This window comes from Thamnophis sirtalis, unplaced genomic scaffold, assembly GCF_051295495.1.
Source record: "Thamnophis sirtalis isolate CommonGarterSnake01/CBP01778 unplaced genomic scaffold, rThaSir2_p1.2 scaffold_15, whole genome shotgun sequence".
Lineage (NCBI taxonomy): Eukaryota > Metazoa > Chordata > Lepidosauria > Squamata > Natricidae > Thamnophis > Thamnophis sirtalis.
The window spans coordinates 23,164,686-23,187,149 of NW_028261395.1; the positions used below are offsets into that span (position 1 = coordinate 23,164,686).

The window sequence follows — 22,464 nt, forward strand, 5'->3', positions numbered from 1 at the left end:
GCAAACCAAGAAGTGCTTTGTTATTGTAAATTGCATCAACACCTGCATTTGCTAGTCCTCTATGAGGATAATCTCCTATTTTCTTCTTTTTCGGGAAAGGACACGGAAGCCATAAAGAGAGCTCTGGCTTTAATCGATTCCAAGATGAACCAGGCCAAGGGATGGCTCAGGGACCCCACTGCTCCAGCAGGTAATGTGGACAGGGATCAAAATGAAAATGGGGCAAGATGAAAGAATATTATTCAAGAGGGAAAGAAGGAAAAAAATGCAACCAGGGCTAAATTAAACTCCTTTGCCGCAGTCCTTGTTAACCCGGGCAATGACAGATCTGGTATGGCAGCGGTGTCAAACTTGATTTCACTGAGGGCCATATCAGGGTTGTGTTTGACTGAGGGGGCCCGGGATGGGAGTGGCCAGGGTGGGCGTGGCCAGTTCAACATTACCCGTGTCAGTGCCTGTGGTGGCTTAAGCCAGTGTTTTTCAACCTTTTTTGTGCAAAGGCACACTTTTTTCATGAAAAAAATCACGAGGCACACCACCATTAGAAAATGTTAAAAAAAAAATTAACTCTGTGCCTATATTGACTATATATAAAGTAATTTTCCCACGGCACACCTTACACTATGTCACGGCACACTAGTGTGCCACGGCACAGTGGTTGAAAAACACTGGCTTAAGCATTCTGCCAGCAAAAATGGGTCCCGAGCTCTGTTTTCAGCTGTGACGGCCTCCTGCAACCCTCTGCCAGTGAAAAGGGAGCTGAGGAGGGCCGTACGTGTGCCCCGTTTTTGGCCTCCGTGCATCCCGGTTTTGGAGGCCAAAAATGGGGTGCGTGGAGGCCGAAAATGGGCCGTGCAGAAGCCAAAAGCGGCCAAAGGGTGGAGGCTGAGGGGTGGATGGGGCTTTGGCAATATTTGCTCCATAAGACGCACAGACATTTCCACCGAACTTTGGGGAGACAAAAATGTGTCTTATGGAGCTAAAAATATTATTTTGGTTTGGTCAATAGTACCACAGTGCTTCCCCTATCAGTGACAATCTGCTAAGTCCCATTTCTGCCCCTCCATTAAAGAACCATCAATATTTTTCTCAAATTTATGCATGATGGCAATATAAGAGCCAAGATTGTTGGGATGCTGAATTATGGTACACTTATTCTCACATTCCTTTTTTGATGGCGTAATTGCACTCATAAACACAAGTTACTTGCTGGGGAAGCTTTTAGATTCCTTCAAGGAAGGCAAATGGACTAAGTATTTGCAAAATATATTTGTCTCAATTTCTTTGCCCATTCATCCATCCAGATTCTAGGCAGCTTACAGAGATTTTTATTTTTTACTTTAAAAAACACACACAAAGCAAACATTTAAATTATGATTAAAATACAAACCTAAAAGTGATAAAATTAAGAAAAGGGGTTGCAATGTCTCCATCCTGAAAGGAAAGACCTTCCAGAAAGCCAGTAGAGTGAGGACCAAAAGTACTTTAGAGCAGAATTCCCAGCATTGCTCAGCCAGCCAGTCAGGCTGGGAACATGGCTGGCTGGGGAATTCTGGGAGTTGAAGTCCACAGGTCTTAAAGTTATCAAGATTAGTGGGCAAGCTGCTACATAAGAGAGTTTGGAAATCTTTGCCTATTTTGTTAAGTTATCCAAATAATTTAGCTTGTAATCTTCCTTAATTAATATTCTGGAATGGTTTCTGTTCTTGGTTATTGCATATTTATTGTTATATTAGCATAACTCATTTGTAAAGAAATATGATCCATATTTAAATAGTTATACTGTATATGAGCTGAGCTCTATAATTAATTAAATCAATTTGTCTCTCCATTTTGATTTGAATATGTTAGCCTCAGAATGTTGATCACATTTTGAAATGATGGAATAACATCTGACATATGCCATGCTAGGCTGTTTAAGTTAATTTAGCCAACTCCTTTTAACTATTATAATTAGGATGCGGCCAGTTAATATTAGTAAAAAAAAATCTTGGCTCCAATTTGCAGAATTATATTTATTTTCTTTCTCAAGTCTTAACACCTAAACTTTTTTTTTCAACCCGATGGATTGCATTTGACAGGCAGCTAATGAAAACTTGGCCTCCTTGGTAAAGACAAGGATACTCCAGACCAGTGATGGCTAACCTTTTTGTCATCGCATGCCCACACCCATAATGCAATGTGTATGCGACACCCCTCCGTGCGCCCTGGCTCATGTGCGGGAGACCCCCCCCCTGTTTTGGGTCTAGCAAGCCTCCCTGAAGCTGCCTGAGATAAAAAAGGGGCCACGGGGTTGGTGCACCCCCCTGTGCTCCCCCCATCCCTGCACATGTAAGCATAATCCCTTGCCCCCTGCACATGTGTGTGCATCCCCTGCATGTCCTCTGCATGTGTGGGAGAGACCTGAAAATCAACTAGCCAGTGAGAGGCATGCATGCATGCATGCGCAGTGGAGTTGACCTTGGCCACACGTGTCATAGGTTCATTTGACAGGAGACATGTTTTTTTTATTCTGCTTCATCTGCTACTGAATTTGCTGCCTATTATTTTCAGCCAATCAATGGGAGACTCCTTCTCGTTTAAGAGACTGGATCTCACAACTTCAGATTCTGTTCATTTATCCACATTATTGTGGGCTTTTAAAGCAGAATCGCCCTGTTTCCATGCTTAGGTAAATTAGCTGTTCAAATTCTCAGTGATCAGACTTTTGTGAATATTGAATTAGCCCGACGATGCATTGGATACATGGCCTCTATTCACCCATTCTTGCTTCCTAGGTGACGCTGGTGAACAAGCCATAAGGCAAATCCTGGACGAAGCAGGAAATGTTGGAGAATTGTGTGCAGGCAAAGAACGCCGGGAGATTCTAGGCACCTGCAAAATGTTGGGCCAGCTGACGGATCAACTAGCTGATCTTCGGGCCAGGTAAGCCGCTGCCAACAAAATAACAAACCTTGCTTTTCTTTTCTTTTTAAAAAAAAAGCTAAAATCACCCACAATTTGTATCTATTTATTTTACCAGTGGACTAATAGTGGTGGATAAAATTTGTTCAAGAGGATAGCTTTCCTGGCATTGTCAGGGGTGGGATTTAGCCGGTTCGCACCGGTTTGAGTGAATCGGATGTTAATTTTGCATCTGGTTCACTGAACCTGTTATTGCAAGGACTGGCTAGCCCTGCCCACCCCTCCCCTCCCATGCAGCCCATTCATCATGGCAGGTAAGTGTAGGGCCTGGATGGAGGTTCTGGGAGGGTGAAAAACGTTCCTCCTGGGAGTCTAGAAATGGGCCCATTTTCGGGCCTCTGGAGACGGGGGGAGATTGTTTTCGCCTTCCCGGAGGCTCAAGGAAAGCTTCTGGAGGCTGGGGAGGGCAAAAACTCCTCCCCCCCCTGCTGCGGTGTAGAAGACTGAGTAGGCCATGCCTACCATGGCCACGCCCTTCCAGCAACTAGGCAGAGGACCGGTTGCTAACATTTTTCAGTCCCACCCCTGGATTCTGCTTGTCAAATTTTCATAAAGAATTTCCATCAGTTTATAGTTTCTCTATATCACCATTTAATTTTATTTAAGGCATTCTTAGTGTTCTTTTTCCTTGTTCCTGATGTCAACCTTGTCAGCTAATCCAGAGAGGAAGTTTTTTATTGTAAAATTACCTTAACGGAATGTGAAAGGACACTCCCCAGCATAGATGAACTCCAAGATTAACCTCACACCAACAATCCAGAAGTAAACAATACCCTAGTCAAAAAACTGCCAAAGAGCCAATGGCAAGCAGCCCAATCAAAGAATCTCTAAGACCATCCCCATCAATATTGACAGGCAAACCACTAGAACAGTGATGGATAAGCTTTTTATTGTTGGGTGCCAAAAATGTAAGGACGTGTGTGCTATTGCGCACAAATGTGCTGACACCCATCATGCAAAGCGCGCCCCCACATGTACATATATGCACACACACCCCACGCTCCCCCCCCCCCACACACATGCGCCGCACTACTCGGCTCTAAGCTGAGCTTGGTATTTCCTCCAGGGCATCAGGGGAGGCCTCCCCAGGCTCCAGGAAAGTTCAGAAATGATGCGTTTCCGGCTTCTGGGGGACGAGGGGAGGCCGTTTTCACTTCCAAACTTCCAGTTGGCCCGTTGGGCCTGTTTTTCGCCCTCCCCAGGCTCCAGAGGCTTTCCTAAAGCCTGGTGAGAGTGAAAGCACCCTCCCCCGGCCCCCCGAGGCTGAAAATCAGCTGGCCTTTCAGCTGGAGCCAGCGGTTCGCCATCACAGCATTAGAATATAAACTGATGGCAAACAGCACTCCCTACTAGCACGGATGATGTTACCTAGTATGGGTAATGAAACGTCTGCAAGAAAACAAGCAGTGTCAGAGAGCACCAGGAACCCCTCATGTTAACCCCGACGTACAAATATTCTCCTTTTTTAGTCGAAACTCAACTGCACATACACTAGTGTCTCATATACACCCATGCCCCATTCCTTGTGGTAGGAGGAATCTCCAAGGCTGCTTTGAGTTGAGGCCAAAGTTGATAAGGTTGAAAATGGCAATTGTACAAGTTTTTATTTGGGTCTTGTATCCTAATCCACCTCTCTTCCATTTTGAGGGGAGTTATCTTGAATTCAGATTCACGAATGGTATTATACATTCATAGAAAAGTCTCCATTATACTGTATTTTTAATGGGAGCATTCCATTAAATGTTGTCTCAGTGTCTCAGTGTTTCATTGTTTGTTTAATGGTTTTATTACTGAGGAAAAGCAGGGGAGTGTAAAAATATGTTTGGTGGATTATTTCCCCCCAATGTCACAATGAAGACTGCCAGAAGTGGCTTAATTAGGCAAAGACTGTTCCTCTTCCTATTGTTCCTGTTTGAATACCTTTTAGTATTGGGTTTCATTTCCACATGAGAGTGCTTAGAACAGGAGTGTCAAACTTGATTTCATTGAGGGACGCATCAGGGTTATGTTTGACTTCAGGGAGCCAGGGTGGGCGTGGCCAGCTTGACGTCACTCGTGTCGTGGGCATCTGTGGTGGCCTGAGTGCTCTGTCAGCAAAAATGGGTTCCTGAGTGCCGTTTTCAGCTGTGACAGCCTCCTGCAACTTTCAGCCCTCGAGCTCCATTTTTGGCTGTGATAGCCTCCTGCAACTCTTGGTCCTCCTGAGCTTCCTTTTTGCTGGCAGACTGTGGGCTGATCCTTTGTTGTTTTGAGGATGGCCCTTCAGGCCAGACCTAAGCACCCCATGGGCCGGATCTGGGCCCATGAGCCTTCAGTTTGACACCCCTGGCTTAGAATGTCCATGGACCACCAACAAGCCACAAGTTGCTCTAGTTTGCTCTATTTGTAGCCCATATAACCTCATCCACATCCATCTTCATGTTGCTGCCAACGGAACAATGTCAACATCTAAATCCTTTGCCATGTTCTTATGAGGCGTTCCTAATTTCCTTTCAGATGGATTATGTAAAGAAAACAAATACAGGTATTCTTTGACTTAGTGACCATTTGAAGTTGCGTCGTACCCTCCTAAAACTACTTACGACCCAATTTCAGCCACATCTGCCTCCCCCCATGGTTGTGTGATTGCATTTTGGGCAATCTTGTGAGGGTTGCTCATGGTGCTTAATTACTCTTCACTAAGTAGCTTTAAGAAGAAATGTCTCTAATCCAGAAGATGGTGGATAGCAGTGGGGAGGGGGAGATTCCATTATTTAGTTAGGGTAGGTTTGGCCTCATCATGGGTCCTACTTTGGCTTCATCTGGATTCTATGTACCCCGGTCAAGTGTTGCAAATGTATCTGGGGATTTATGCATCTTTTTCTCCCCTTGAACAGGGGCCAAGGTGCCACCCCTCTCGCCATGCAGAAAGCTCAGCAGATCGCTCAAGGGCTGGACTTACTAACTGCAAAGGTGGAAAACGCAGCTCACAAGCTGGACGCGATGACCAACTCTAAGCAGGCCATAGCCAAGAAGATTGACGCTGCTCAGGTACTCACAGTCTTGCCATGAAGAGGGAAGGGTGGTGGATACCCTTAAAATGATTTCTGATTTCTAACAGATAATGATTTTTGTTGCTGTAATGATTTGAGAATGATTGAATTCAACAATTACCGATCTTACGCAGTGGTGGGTTTCACATTTTGTTACCACCGGTTCTCCCTGCGTGTGCCCGCTCACCTCACAGACACACACGCCCCTTCCATGCATACGCTTTGCACTCTCTTGCGCCTCTGGCGCATGTGCCTGGCCTAAACAATGTGCCTAAATAGGACAGCATAAAGCTGGGGCGGGTAGGCAGGTCCACCCATTATTTCCACTACTGGTTTGGGTGAAGTGGACCGAACCAGCTGAATACCACCTCTGATCTTACGTATTCTTCTCGTCTGCTTTCTGCAAATTCCCTTGGTGCCAGAACTGTTATTTTAACCTTGAGATAGACGTTGACTGAATGTAGGAGATTCAAAGATCACAAGCCATTGACCCCTGTTTCTCTTGATGAAGAGCTGGCTGGCAGATCCTAACGGGGGCAGCGAAGGAGCAGAACACATCCGGGGCATTATGACAGAAGCCAGGAAAATTGCAGAACTGTGTGAAGACCCCAAGGAGAGAGATGACATTTTGCGGTCCATGGGAGAAATCTCTGCTTTGACAGCTAAATTGTCCGACCTTCGAAAACAGTATGTATTGGCTGCTTTTGTGAATATCTGAAAAACCCCTGGGTTTCGGTGGCCTGAATCCACCATGTATATCCCATTGCTTCAAGCAGGCTTTCCTAAAACTCTGACAAGATGCATGTCAACTCATAAAGCATTTACATATCTGTTATAAGTTGCCATGGAGCACATTCCACATATACCTTCGGCTAGAGTTCCACATATACCTTCGGCTACTACAACAGGCTTGGGAGACCTGCACCTCATTGGAGAATGTGATTTATGACACAGATTGAGGGGAGGGAAGAAACGAGCAAAGTTCAGCCATAATTTAAATGAGGTCAGATCTGACTGTAGTGGGATATTGCTGAAATGGTGTTCCTAATAAATGACTGGGTTTCTTTTGAAACTTGGCTTAAGGCTCATGAATTAATTAGGGCATCTTTTGGAAACCTGACAATGCATGGACTTCAACTGCAAGAATTCCCCAACCAGCATTCTGGGAGTTAAAGTCCACACATCTTAACATTGTTGAGATTGGCAAACTCTGCTTTAAAGTATTTGTGCTTTCATGTCGGGATAGCACTGGCTCTGTGTTGCTGTTGAGTAACATGTTATTTGTGGGATGAGAAGTTAAATGGCAGGGTCAAACTCAATTTCATTGAGGGTCCCATTAGGGTTGTGTTTGACCTTGGGGGCTGGAATGGGTGTGGCCAATGTTGGTGTGGCCAATTCGACATCACTTGTGTTGGGGGTGCCTGTGGTGGCCCGAGTGCTCTGCAAAGCAAAAATGGGATCCCAAACTCCATTTCCAGTTGTGAAGAGCCAAGGTGGCGCAGTGGTTAAATGCAGCACTGCAGGCTACTGCTAGATCAGCAGTTCAGCGGTTCAAATCTCACCGGCTCAGGGTTGACTCAGCCTTCCATCCTTCCGAGGTGGGTAAAATGAGGACCCAGATTGTTGGGGGCAATATGCTGACTCTCTGTAAACCGCTTAGAGAGGCCTGAAAGGCCTATGAAGCGGTATATAAGTCTACTGCTATTGCTATTGCTATTGCTATGGCAACTGTTCTGACCGAGGCTTCCCAAGAGCATGAAGCAAACTCCTTATCCCGATAAAAACCCCTTTTATTAATTGACTGTGAATTCTGCTCATTCACATCCAGCAAAGTCTTTCAAGGGAGGATTTACAGTCACAGACCTTATCTGACTTGGAGAGCTGCCAGGCCGATATCGGCAGAACTTGGGAAGGAATCTTGGAGAATCATGAGTCAATTAAGCGAACTAATTGTCTCCTGAAAACTCTACTCCCCTTCCGCTCCTCTTTTATTTCCTCTGGGAGGGGCCATTCATTGTCCACCTGTGGCCTTCCTATTAAGTCGACCCCTGTTCTTTAGCTGTTCCCTTCGTCTGGCAATTCTGAGCATGCACACACTGGGAACAGGCTCCAGCTTTTTATTGTTGTAAGAATAGAGTAGCCCCACCGTGGGCTATGTGATAAATAAATTTTAAGAAATAAATCGATAAATCAGTTGCTTTTTGCCTTGATGTATGCTGACTTGAAAGGGATGCAATGGCTCAGTGGCTAAGATGCTTGTCGATCAGAAAGGTTGGCAGTTCAGTGGTTCGAATCCCTAGCGCCACTTAACTGAGTAAGCTCCCATTACTTGTCCCAGCTTCTGCCAACCTAGCAGTTCAAAAGCCCATAAAAATGCAAGTAGAAAAATAGGAACCACCTTTGCTGGAAAGGTAACAGCGTTCCATGCGCCTTTGGAGTTTAGTCATGCCGGCCACATGACCACAGAGACATCTTCGGACAGCTCTGGCTCTTCGGCTTAGACATTGAGATGAGCACCGCCCCCTAAAGTTGGGAACGACTAGCACATATGTGTGTGGGGAACCTTTACCTTTACCTTAGGTTTACAGTCCAGTGACAATTTCAAACTGGATTCTCAAATTACACATATACATTTACAAATTGCCCTATTATCCCTCAGAATATGGCCAAACCACCTTACTTTAAGAACCACTGCTTTGCTCTCTGTGTTGGGGGTCCAGCTGTGCGAGGAAAAACTTTACTTTATGCTGACTTGATGTGTGTGAGATGGGCAGTTACATAAATTCAATGAATGATTGAATGAATGAATGAATGAATGAATGAATGAATGAATGAATGAATGAATGAGTGAATTAACAATCCAGTATTGTTTGGCGGATACTTTGAGAATTAGGATAAAAACTGAGATAGGTTTGCAGTTTTAATCAGTTTTCCAAAGTCTCCAGTCAATAGCAGTGTAAATTCAACCTTTCTTAATGATGCTTGTTTGTTTTTCCCTCTGCTTACGATTCTTGCTCCCCCTTGTAAATATAATCTTGTTTGACCACTTAACAAATCCACTGGGCATTGTTAACTTTAATGAGCAACAGTGCTTAAGCTCATGAGAAGCTGATTCATAGTTCTTCACTTAAACTTTGTCTTCTTAATGGGCCACTTTACAAGGCTTACTTAACAGCTGTTTCTTTTTCCCAATAGTGGGAAAGGCGATTCACCGGAAGCCCGGGCATTAGCCAAACAAATAGCGACATCACTTCAGAATTTGCAGTCCAAAACCAACAAGGCTGTTGCGAACAGCAGACCCGTCAAGCCGGCTGTTCATCTGGAAGGCAAGATTGAGCAAGCTCAAAGATGGATAGACAACCCTACGGTGGATGATCGGGGTGTAGGTAAGCTGTGTAAAAATCACTTCCTAAGAAAGGATGAGCAGCAAGGTCTCTATGATATTGCAATCTGGTGGCATTGGAAAAGTGGGGGGGGGGGATTTGCAATGGCTCAACAGTTAAAGATGCTGAGCTTGTCAGCTGGAAAGCTGACATTCCAGATTTGAGACTCGAGCACCACATGATGGGGGGAGCTCCCGTTACTTGCCCTAACTCCTGCTCACATACTGTGTTTCCCTGAAAATAAGACCTGGTCTTGTTGCTGTTTTTTTTTTTTTTGCTCCAAAAGATGCATTAGAACTTTTTGGGGGGGGGAAACACAGTACTGCAGATGGTGGGGGACCGGCCGTCACTAACTCAGCCCCACCTAGCAGGGTGTAAGAGCCAGTGAGCATGGGGGGATGCTGGTGTCTGGCAGCAGCTGTAGCCCACCGGCCTCTTGGTCAGCACTTGAGCTGCACATCCCATGCAGCGCACGTGAGTGAGTGCTGTGACCGCCAGGCTGCCCCTCCAAGCATCAGGCAGAGGTGCGGGCAGGGGGGCAGGCACATGATGCATGGCTGCCTGCCCTGTCATGGCTGCAGGCAAACAAAGACAGACAATGGGACAGAGTGGGTGGGCAGATGTGCGGTGCAGCATGTCTGGCAGGCTGGATTGCCTGCGTCCCCCTTCCCCCTGTGCCTCTGCCTCCTTTGTACCCCCTCAGGGGAGGGGGCCATGTACCCCCTCCCCTGAGCACTGACGATCTTAAGTGGGGCTTATTTTTGGGTAAGACTTATATTACAAGCTTCCTGAAAAAAATCATACTAGGACTTATTTTCTCATTGGGTCTTATTTTCAGGAAAACATGGTAGCAGTTCGAAAGCATGCAAATGCAAGTAGATAAATAGGTACCACTTTGGTGGGAAGATAACAGCACTCCATGCATCTCAATGTATAGCCATGCTGGCTACATGACCATGGCAGTGTCTTTGGGCAATGTCGGCCCTCTCAGCCCAAAAACAGAGATGGACAACACCCCCTAAAGTCGGTCCCGACTGAACCTTTACATTTCCTGCAACGGCCTACCATTATAATTCTTGATTTTACTCAATCTATTTTTCCCTTTTGCACAGTTTCTTTCTCTTGCCTCATCCGTGAACCAAGAGAACAGCTAACCGAAAGGTGAATTGCTTTTTAATGCAGGCCAGGCTGCCATCCGGGGACTGGTGGCTGAAGGGCGCCGTCTTGCCAACGTCATGATGGGGCCCTACCGCCAGGACCTGCTTGCCAAGTGTGACCGAGTGGAGCAACTCGCTGCCCAGTTGGCTGATTTGGCTGCAAGAGGAGAAGGTGACTCTCCGCAAGCCAGAGCTGTGGCTCTTCAGCTGCAGGAATCACTGAAGGTAAAGAGGAGGAGGAAATTAGAAGATTCTCTCAGCAGATTTGCCTTTTTAAACTTAGCTGGCAGCCCATAGAATAACTGTCAGGCAGGAAGAACCAGGATTCTGTGTTAAGCTGATGTCCTGCTCAGGAGTATTCATAAGGGGGGGATGCGGTGGCTCAGTGGCTAAGACACTGAGCTTGTCGATCAGAAAGGTCGGCAATTCGGTGGTTCGAATCCCTAGCAGCGTGTAACGGAGTGAGCTTCCATTACTTGTCCCAGCTTCTGCCAACCTAGCAGTTCGAAAGCATGTTAAAAATACATGTAGAAAAATAGGAACCACCTTTGGTGGGAAGGTAACAGCATTCGGTGCACCTTCAGCGTTTAGTCATGATGGCCACATGACCATGGAGATGTGCCAGGTGGCCAACTGCGGGATGGAGCCCGTGCCCACGATGGCATGCGTGCCCACAAAGAGGCCTCTGCGTGCCACCTCTGGCACACATGCCATAGGTTCTCCATCACAGCCCTAGGGCAACTTTTCCTGACTATTTTAAGATGCGTGGATTTCAACTCCCAGAATATTCTGGGAGTTAAAGTCCACACATCTTAAAGCAGCTAAGGTTGAAAAACACTGCAGTAGGGTTTAGGACAGCTAAGCACTCCTAGACCAGAGTTACGCACTTCTGCTGGAAACCCTGATTTTTCTAACTGTTGAATATGGGCAATTGTAGGAGGCTTTCATTGGAGTCCCTGTTTACAATGGTTGCAAAGATGCGTGGGAGCACCTTGCTCAAGAGGGGGATGTTGGGGACATGGGGGACCTAACTGGGCAACTCCACTCTTTCTTCTCATGAGGATGCACCTTGTCGTGGTATAATGGGCCCAACCACATCAAAACAGAACAGAGAAGCATTGTGAGAGTTGTGTTGGAGAATACACAAACCAGCATACAGAGACACCGCAGTTTAAATAGGCTTTTACTTTCGTGGAAATAGAGGTATCAGAGTCCATCAAACAGTCCAAGTCATACACGGATAAGACAGTCAGTCATCAATGTCTTTCAGTGAAGGGATAATCCAAATAACATAGTCCAGTAATCATATAATCATTTCGGCACACAAAGTTTGCTAACAGTTTCAAAACTTACAATAGCTCACGACAGTCAGATCAGATCAGCCCAGGATCTAATAAACAGAGAGAGAGCTAACAGACATTCTGGCTCCCTCTTATGGCCGATTGAAGAAAACAGCAACCAATCACATTTTACAGTATGTTTAAAGAAATAGATACAACCTTGTTACATGATTTATATATTGCCAACCCAACAGTTAGAATTATATTCCTAACAGAGGGCACGCGAGCCGTTGCTCTAGGTCAGCTGCAGCGTGCATGCATGGGCTGGCCAGCTGATTTTCTGCCTCCGAAGGGCCTCCGGAAAGCTGGAGAAGGCCATTTTTGCCCTCTCCAGGCTTCGGGAAAGCCTCCAAACCCTGGGGAGGGCAAAAAAGTTTGGAAATGGGCTGTTTCCGGCTTCTGGAGGGCTTCCGGGGGATGCTGTTTTCGCCTCCCCAGGCTTCAGGAGGTGGGGCGTCATGCATGCATGTGCAGGGGGGGGCAGCAGGGGGATTATGTGCGCATGCATGGGGGGATTGAGTTATAGGTGTGGCCACACATACACGCACTATTACACGTGCATACTTTCATTACCTGAGCCAAAAAAGGTTAGCCATCACTGTTCTATGTTCTTCTTCAAAGCCTCCAGTATTTGAGCACCCACAATTTCTGAAGGCAAGCTGTTCCACTGGTTGATTGTCCTCACTGTTAGGACATTTCTCTTTAGTTCTAGGTTGCTTCTTTCCTTGATAGTTTCCATCCGTTGCTCCTTGTTCTGCCTTCATGCTCTTTGGAGAGTAGGTCCGCCTTCTCTTCTTTGTGACAGCCCCTCAAATGTTGGAACATTGCTATCATGTCGCCCCTAATCCGTGTCAGAGGTGGGTTTCACATAATTTTACCACCGGTTCGCTGCGCACCGAAAATGTGAGTGCGCGTGGTTGCACCCTTGCTTCACTCCTATACACGCTCTTTGTGCATGCGTGCGGCCTTCCACACATACGCTTTTCTTGTGTGAACGGCTTACACACATGCGTGTGGCTTAGAAAACGTGGATAAATAGGACAGCATAGCGCCGGGCGGGTGGGTAGGTCTACCTGCAGGTTGCCACTACCGGTTCGTTTGAACTGGTCCAAAGCGGCTGAATACCACCACTGATCCTTCTTTTCATTATCAATTCATCTATCAATCTGAAATGTCTTAATTCTTGTTAAGGATCTTAAATCAAGGATGCAAGAAGCTATGACCCAGGAAGTGTCTGAAGTGTTCAGTGATACCACAACCCCAATCAAGCTGTTGGCCGTAGCAGCCACTGCTCCTCCAGATGCACCTAACAGGGATGAGGTGAGTGGTCAACAGACATTTTAATTTCCACCCTTCCAGCCTGCCCTGCTGTAAAGTGATATAACTATGGTTGTTTTGAAGATGCCAGCCTTTGAGGATTCTATACCAATGAATTAATGGGATTTTTTTTTTTTTGAAACAATGCTTGATTTCTGAGTTCCAACAATTTATTTCTTGAAGTCAGCTTTTGTAAATAGGATTATGTTAGAATATTCACGACTGGGAGAGATCTGGTAACAAGGTCAGCCAATGAATAGGCATAGCAACTAAGTCAGCCAATGGGAGCTTAAACAGATCTGAGTCTATACTGAGAATCGAAACTGAAACTACTCTGTGTGCTCTGAACTCTGAAATGAAACTAACTGTTCTCTCCTGTTTGTGTTCGGCTTGCAACTTCTACCACGTTGAAAGAATCTACTATTGGTATTGTACACCTATTCATCTATTTTATATATATATAAATATATATATATATGATTTTTACAACCCCTGGTAAGCCCCAATTATGGGAGGAAGCCAACTGCTTCCATCATCTGTCATTCGGCTCGTCACAAGAGTCCATCACGACAGAAACCCAATATTTTTTTTACTGTTGCCTTTGTTATATTTGTGTTTGTTTTTTTTTAATTTGTGCTGATAAATAAATAAAGGGAGACTAGTATAGATCTATTTCAAGCTATTTAGCTCTCATCAGCTAGCCCAGTGTTTTTCAACCTTTTTTGTGCAAAGGCACACTTTTTTCATGAAAAAAATCACGAGGCACACCACCATTAGAAAATGTTAAAAAAATTTAACTCTGTGCCTATATTGACTATATATAAAGTCTTTTTCCCACGGCACACCTTATACTATGTCACGGCACACTAGTGTGCCGCGGCACAGTGGTTGAAAAACACTGAGCTAGCCATACCCTTACTGGGATTTGAACCTGGGCTATATTACATACTAGGCAGACTTCTTAGCCATTAGGCCACAGGCTCTTATCCGTTATCAGCAAAGCCAGGGTGAAAGGTGTCTATTAGATTTTTACAACCCCTGGTAAGCCCCAATTATGGGAGGAAACTAACTGCTTCCATCATCTGTCAATCGGCTTGTCACAAGAGTCCATCACGTCAGAAACCCAATGTTTTTTTACTGTTGCCTTTGTTATATTTGTGGTTTTTTTTGTTTTTTTATTTGTGCTGATAAATAAATAAAGGGAGACTAGTGTAGATCTATTTCAAGCTATTTAGCTCTCATCAGCTAGCCATACCCTTACTGGGATTTGAACCTGGGCTATATTACATACTAGGCAGACTTCTTAGCCATTAGGCCACAGGCTCTTATCCGTTATCAGCAAAGCCAGGGTGAAAGGTGTCTATTAGATTTTTACAACCCCTGGTAAGCCCCAATTATGGGAGGAAACTAACTGCTTCCATCATCTGTCAATCGGCTCGTCACAAGAGTCCATCACGACAGAAACCCAATGTTTTTTTACTGTTGCCTTTGTTATATTTATGTTTTTTTTTAAATTTGTGCTGATAAATAAATAAAGGGAGACTAGTATAGATCTATTTCAAGCTATTTAGCTCTCATCAGCTAGCCATACCCTTACTGGGATTTGAACCTGGGCTATATTACATACTAGGCAGACTTCTTAGCCATTAGGCCACAGGCTCTTATCCATTATCAGCAAAGCCAGGGTGAAAGGTGTCTATTAGATTTTTATTAGATATATGATAGATAGATAGATAGATAGATAGATAGATAGATAGATAGATAGATAGATATAGATATAGATATAGATATATAAATGAATCCAGTTGAATCAGTTATCTGTGTGTGCTTTCTGGATTTGATTTTTCTGCAACAAACTCTGGTAGGTTATATGTAATTTGATTGGACAGGACAAAGTCTGTGGCCTCACAAAGTTAGGTTTGTACCAGGTGCAAGAAGTTGCAAGCCAATAAATATAGGTTTAATGCATGCTAACACTTTCAAGAAGACTCTGAACTACTGATGGTCAAAGCAAATTGGGGGTAGTTAGGAGTCAAAGGAATTAAGGGAGGGCGGGACTTAGATCCCTTGTGGGTACAAAGGGACTCAAGACTGATGACAAGCTTGACCCCTCCCTCATGCTCAGCCTGGTCGCCTCCTACAGTTTGGGACCTAAGCAATTTGTTGAATTACCCCAGGGATGGGTTCCGACAGGCACTACTCATGTGGACACTGCGCGCACATGCACAGTACTCAAAAACAAGATGGCACTGCTTACAGCACGGCCTGGAGAACAGGTTTGGGGTCATAGCAGGCCTGAGTCACTGCCGGTTCTAGAGACCCAGGCCGCCAAACCACTACCAGTTCAGCTGAACCGGTCCGAACTAGTAGGAAGCCACCACTGGATTACCCTGTTCTCTGCACCCCTAAATCTAGGGTCAAAGCTCTCCATATTTCAATTTCTCCTCTGTGTTATGCTCAAGTTTGGAAGTACTTTGGAAGCACTTCATGTCTCTTGGGAGACCCACCTGCTCCCACCTCTTTTAAGCAGAATGTCAATGGAGATCTTCCGTCATGGTTGTCCTAAAGCTGCTTTTTCAAGAGGCAACTGGACTTTCTTGTTTTTTCTTTTGAAGTTGTTTCGCTTCTCATCCAGGAAGCTTCTTCTGCTCTGACTCGATGGTGGGGAATGAAAGGATTTATGCTCCTTGCAGACAACTGGTCATTTGCATCCTTTTTAGAAAGTCCTTGAGGCTACCTGGAGGTTTATCTGTGTCCTCAGGGTCACTTGAGTGGTGCAAATGGGTGTGGAGCCTTCTTGGAACTGCTGAAAGGACTGTGTTGTAGACTGGAGATAGATGATGTCGTATCCCTCCTCCTCTGATGAAAGAGGGCTGTTCAAGTGTTGACCTAGATGGCCTGTGAACAGCCCTCCCTTCACCCAGCCTTCCATGAATCCCTGCAATATTCTAAATCAAACCGAGGTTGAGTGGGTTTGTTAAAGTTGGCCCTGACTCAGTTTAAACTCTTGAGCCCCTTTCAGTTTGTTTAAGGCTGCACTTAACCTTTCAGGTCTTTGATGAAAGGGCAGCCAACTTTGAGAATCACGCAGCGAGGCTGGGGGCCACGGCAGAAAAGGCAGCTGCCGTTGGAACAGCCAACAAAAGCACCGTGGAAGGCATCCAAGCGACCGTGAAGTCAGCAAGAGAACTGACACCTCAGGTGGGTCTTCTCTCTCTCTCTCTCTCTCTGACTCTTTCTCTCTCTCTGTTTCCCTTTCTTCCACCCAACTCCTTCCTTCGTTCCTCGTTCCCTCCCCTCTCTGTTTCTCTCTCTTTCTCTCTTTCTTTCTTTCTTTCTCTGACTTTCTGACTTTCTTTTTTTCTTTCTCTGACTCTCTCTCTTTCCCTTCCTTCCACCCAACTCCTTCCTTCCATCCTTCTTTCCTCCCTTCCTTCTTTCCTTCCTCATTCCCTTGCTTCCTCCCCCCTCTCTTTCTGTCTTTCTTTCTTTCTCTGACTCCCTCTCTCTCTTCCACCCAACTCCTTCCTTCCTTCCTTTTACTCTGTCTTCCTTTCTCTGACTCTCTCTCACACTTACTTTCTCTCTCTTTCTTTCTTTCTTTCTTTCTTTCTTTCTTTCTTTCTTTCTTTCTTTCTTTCTTTCTCTGAGTCTCTCTCTGTTTCTCTTTCTTCCACCCAACTCCTTCCTTCCTTCCTCCCTCGTTCCCTCGCTCCCTCCCCTCTCTGTTTCTCTCTCTCTCTCTCTTTCTTTCTCTGACTCTCTCCCTCCCTCTCCATCACACATGCCTAAAACTTTGACTATACTAGATGACATCTAGGATTGAAAGTATGGAAATGGCATGAGAGCCCTGTATCAGGCCCTGTGCTATCCTTGAAGTCATCAGCTGGTCCTAGGGGGAATTCACAAGCAGGCATGGGGGGTGGTTGGGTACCTCAATTGTTTGTCTCCAGCATCTGGCAATGAGCTATTCAGAGTTACATTAAGCCATTGTAATTAAGAAATCTCAGAAGACATTCCTGTTGATTTATAGGTTACAACCTTGGAATAATAACCAAACTTTCAGTTTATTAAGGCCGACAAAGAAAATTCAAGGAAATTTGCTTATTGTTCTACATGAGATCCCTTTCTATCTGCAGGTGGTTTCTGCTGCTCGGATCCTCCTGAGGAATCCTGGAAATCAAGCAGCTTATGAACATTTTGAGACCATGAAGAACCAATGGATCGACAATGTGGAAAAAATGACAGGTGGACATAAAGGGCCCTTGCAATTATTTTCAACCATACTGGGGGTATTTTCTCTGTAATGATAATGGGCGAGATGTTGAAAGAAAAAGGAAGATGACTATTAGATGTTCTTACTTTCCACAAAGGAAAGGAAAAAGAAACGAGTGCCGGGAATCAGAACAGGCTGGTGTTTTAGACAAGTTATTTTATTTATTTAGCATATGGCAAATACATGGACTTATATTCAAATTAGTGGTGAAATTCACAATTTCCTCCTATCAGTTCTGTGGGGGCGGCTTGGTGGTTGTAGTCATGTGACTGGATGGGCATGGCCAACATTTTAAAAAAAAATTTTTTTTAGCATTTTTTAATTACCGGTTCTCTTGAACCAGTAGTTAAAAAATGCTTTAAAAAGTTTTTTAAAAAGTCCCAATAATCAGCTGTGCAACAATCAGCTGTGCCATTCAATCGTTGGAACTTTTTTGTTTACTTTTTAAAGCATTTTTTTTGGTACTACCAGTTCACGTGAACCAGTAGCATTTTTACTACCGGTTCAGGCTAACCAGTCCAAAACGATAGTACTTCACCCCTAGTTCAAATGTTAATGTCCGGTCCACCCAGCCATTCAAGGACAGAGTGGACTATGTTGAAAAACAATGTTGAAAAACATTTGGACACAATGTGATGGATATTTTTTCCAGGAGCACCACAGTCACACTGAGGGGTAGAGACAAGACCCCAGTTAAGCAATGAGTCCTGGCAGACACCATGTTGGATGTGGGTCCTGTTCAGGGTTGACCAAAGCCGGCGAGGAAGATCAAAACCTGGCACCTTTGTGTAGGGTCATCTATGTAACTGCCTGTATCTGGGCGTTCAGCAACCCATTTGGGTTTCCCCAAGTTATATCATACATTGATAACACTTTGACCTAACATTGATGGTGGCCCCTCCTAGGTGTGCTACTACTCTTGTAATACCTCTTGGAGATGATCCAGAAGAATATCACTCCATTATAGCTGAAGCGGCTGAGAGGTCAGGGAGATTTCTTGTGGGTCTAACCACACTTGGCCAATAAATAAATAAATTTTTAACATTTCTAGCCCTCTCTTTTGGAGGAGATTTCAGAGATCATCTCTCAGTTGAAGCAAGGCTGGGTTGATCCACAGACAGAAAAGATTGGAGAACATTTTCTAAGAATCCTATAGCTGGACTCCCAAAACATCTTGCCGAAAAGAAGTTACTTGTGAATAACCAGTTGGCCAAATATTATTTTATGCTTAATGCTAGTATAGCCTAAGTCATGCGATTAAGCAAAGAAATATGTTCCCTTTTCTGCCTTTAGAAATTCCATCCAAACTTTCTCCATGGTCCAGGGTTATTTTTTACTAGCTGATAACCCAGCGCTGTCCCGGTATTTATTTATCCCAGCCCTCCTTCTATGAACGTTGCTGCAATTTCTTATGTTGGATTTTCCCCCTTACAGAGGGAACCCCCTTGTGGAATACTGTGAAGCCGTTACCATGGCAACTCCACATTCTGTACAGTAGAAGCCATTTTAAGGCAGTATGGTAGAAGCCATATGGTAGAATATTATGCAATTTTTAAAGTTGTGGATTTCGACTCTCAGAATTCCCCAGAAAGCCAAGCTGGCTGGGAAATTCTGGGAGTTGAAGTCCACGAATCTTAAAGTTGCCCAGGTTGGACACCCCTGGTCTAACTTGTTGAGCCATATGATGAGTTCGGTCTTGAGCAACCCTGGGTGATGCATGTACCGTATTTTTTGGAGTATAAGACATACCTTTTTCCCTCAAAAAAGAGGGTGAAAATCTGGATGCGTGTTATACACTGAATACATCATTTTTGCCTCCTCAAACCCCACCTCCTTCACCAAAATGGCCCTGTATAGCTTGTAGGAAGCTTTTAGAGAGCTCCTGGGGGCTGGAGAGGGCAGAAATGAGCAAAAATGATTATTTTTAACCCCCCCCCAGCCCCCAGGAGCACTATAAGCTTCCTAAAGTCTATCCATGCCCTTTTTTAAAAAAATGAAAAACGGGCCAGTTTTCACAAAAAAAGGGTCAGTTTTCACAAAAAAAGGGCCAGTTTTCACAAAAATGGGCCATTTTTTGCTCATTTGTGGCCCCCCATCCGCCAGAAGCACTCTGTAAGCCCCCTAAAGGCTATTCATGGCTTTTGTTGGGAAAAAAGAGCCTGTTTTTGTGGAAAACAGGCTGTTTTGGGGAGGTTTGCAGAGTGCAAAAAACTTTTTTTTAAAAAAAAAAAACTCTTTAAAACTCTTTAAAAACCTTGGTGCATCTTATACTCCAGTGCGTCTTATATTCTGAAAAATACGGTATGTAAAAAGAGGTAAAATGTTTGAATTTTCCATTCCAGGCTTAGTAGACGAAGCCATTGACACCAAATCCCTCTTGGATGCCTCTGAAGAAGCCATTAAAAAAGACCTGGACAAATGTAAAGTAGCAATGGCCAATGTTCAACCACAGATGCTGGTGGCAGGGGCCACCAGCATTGCCCGGCGAGCTAACCGCATCCTGCTGGTGGCAAAGAAAGAGGTGGAAAACTCCGAAGATCCTAAATTCCGTGAAGCGATTAAAGCCGCCTCGGATGACCTGAGCAAGACCATTTCGCCGATGGTGATGGATGCAAAAGCCGTGGCAGGCAACATTTCTGACCCTGGTGAGTGTTTCGCTAGGCTGTCTCCAACCACTGGCCTTTGACGTTCTTTCCTAGAAAGTAAGTGGGGAGCTTCTGGCAACTTGTGGGGTTGCTTTGGTGGTGCAATATAAGAAGCGTCACCAAGTTGGCAGGCCTGGAAGCCATCTTTTGCATTGGGCCTTCTGGCCTCTCACATTCAATGCTATGGGAAAATGGGAAGGCGATTATATGGAGAATGGGCAGTGGTTGGATCCTCCTGGTTTAACAACCGGCTCAGTGATTATGCATGCACTTGTGCAGTTTGAAAAAAATCTTCACTTCCGAGTTTCTTCGGAGGAGTAACACAGCTGATTCATGCAGCAGTCCACTCTGCTGGGCAAATCATCTGAGAAGATAAGGGTAGGAAAATAGCGCTGGCGGGCGGGCTCATCTGATTGTTGGGATGAACTGGTTCGCTCTCAGCTGATGATCAGAGCTATAGGTTTGCCCGAACTACTCCGAACCGGTTGAATCTCACCACTGAGTATGGGAAATATATAGTCTAAATAGCAGGGGTGGGTTCCGGCAGTCACTACTGATAAAAAGAACTTTGAGGTTTGCTCGTGGCTGTGCCGTGCGCGTGCTTTTTGCATGTTGTGTGCGCATGCGCAGTGCAATAAAAAATGTTATGCGCATATGCAGAAGCAAAAAACCAAGATGACGCTGCCTATGGTGCTACCTGGAGAACCAGTTCGGGTGCATGACAGGCCTGGATCTCTGCTGGTTCCGCGACCCAGGCCGCCAAAGCACTACCGGTTCAGCCGAACCAGTAGGAACCCACTTCTGCTAAATAGCATTCCTTTCTCAGAGAGTCAAGGACATTCTCCCTGCACCTGGGAGGCATCTCCAGTTTTGGACGGTGCCTGATTGGACCATGTGATGGACATGTGGGTGCTGGGCAGGGACTTGAACTTTCTTTTGGGTGGGGAAAACCTGGAAACTTTCAGATTCGGGATTTCCCAGATGTGCCAATATGACATGTCTAATAAAATGGAACTTTGAGGAACTTCAAAACTCGGAGTCTTCTTTTGTTGGGGGTGTTACTTGGAACCCTGACACATGTTATGTGAGTGAACTTCTTTTTTCCCCAAGTTTCTACCCATCTAATTCGATCCAGCAGATTGGCCCAGCTGCAGCTATCAGCCAAAGAGTTGACTGGCGGGAACCAGAAGATGGGCTTTCTCTATTGTAGTCCCTGCCTGGTAGAATGGTCTCCCCATGGAAATTAAAGCCCCCCCGACCTTGTTGGCCTTTCACAAGGCTTTAAAAACTGGGCAGTGTTCCCCAGAGTGGGTGCTTGGATTGTGTGATCGGCTTGCTTACACCTCTTTACTATTAGTGGATCTAACATCACGGCTGTACTTACAGGATGCTTTTATTGTTTTAATGGTTTTTGATTGTTTTAATGGGTTTCAGAATTTTAGAATTGTAGCCATAACAAAATCCTTTCTAGAAAGCCAAGGTCATCTTTTGTCTTTTGCACCTCTGCACTTGACTGGAATTGGATGGGTGGAACTGCCAGCATGGCAGTGGGAGATTGGACCATGTGATGGACTTATGGGTGTGGGGGAAAGATCTTAAACTTTCAACTGGGTGGGGAAAACCGGGAAGCTTTCAGATTCGGGTTTTCCCAGATGTGTCAACATGGCTGTCTTAATGAATTGGAACTTTGAGCAATACTTTGCCTTGGACTCTGATTTAATTTTGGATGTTATTTGGAACCCTCACAGTCACGTGGAAAAGATCAAGTCCACATGTGAAGGTCCCCTTAAATTGATTTATTGCTAAAAAGCCTATGTGTAGGGGTCTTCTCAACTGTTAGTATTTGCTTGGAGTTAAATAAGGGTCAGTTCAAGGAAAGTTGAATTTAGTTTGTTTGTGACTACGTAAGGATTCTAGAATGATTCCTCATTTAACTCCAACCTCCAGGTTCTGAAACTCCTTCTCCTACATTAAGTTTAATAATTGCTTTGTTTCTTTATCTTACCACTATCCCTGGCTCCTGAGTCTCTTAACATCTCTGGAGAGTTTTGTATGTTTTGGGTTCAGGTGGTGCCAAGTTGCTGCCCAAAGCTAGTGTTAACTGCTAGATTAAAGCACTTTGGTAGCAAAACTTTAAAATAATCTCTCTCTTTTTTGCCAGGTTTGCAGAAGAACTTTCTTGACTCTGGATACAGGATTCTTGGAGCTGTAGCCAAAGTCCGAGAAGCCTTCCAGCCCCAGGAGCCAGATTTCCCCCCTCCTCCTCCTGACCTTGAGCAACTCCACGTAAGGAGCCATTAGCATTAGCATTGTTGATGAAGAAGACAATCTGAATCTGCAGCTGTCTGTT

At 44.9% G+C, this 22,464-nt stretch overlaps 1 protein-coding gene across 2 annotated transcripts in view; it reads left to right on the top strand.

The window, feature by feature from the left end:
• VCL (vinculin) overlaps window positions 1-22,464 on the top strand; it is a 93,024-nt gene that overhangs the window by 50,181 nt on the left and 20,379 nt on the right. For both annotated transcript variants that reach the window (XM_087702331.1, XM_087702332.1), the window contains exons 7-17: window positions 100-190; window positions 2,778-2,925; window positions 5,841-5,994; window positions 6,508-6,683; window positions 9,192-9,382; window positions 10,562-10,761; window positions 13,068-13,196; window positions 16,245-16,394; window positions 17,333-17,441; window positions 19,812-20,114; window positions 22,276-22,400. In XM_087702331.1, coding sequence (XP_087558457.1) covers window positions 100-190; window positions 2,778-2,925; window positions 5,841-5,994; window positions 6,508-6,683; window positions 9,192-9,382; window positions 10,562-10,761; window positions 13,068-13,196; window positions 16,245-16,394; window positions 17,333-17,441; window positions 19,812-20,114; window positions 22,276-22,400 — 1,776 coding nt within the window. The remainder of the gene's footprint in view (window positions 1-99; window positions 191-2,777; window positions 2,926-5,840; window positions 5,995-6,507; window positions 6,684-9,191; window positions 9,383-10,561; window positions 10,762-13,067; window positions 13,197-16,244; window positions 16,395-17,332; window positions 17,442-19,811; window positions 20,115-22,275; window positions 22,401-22,464) is intronic.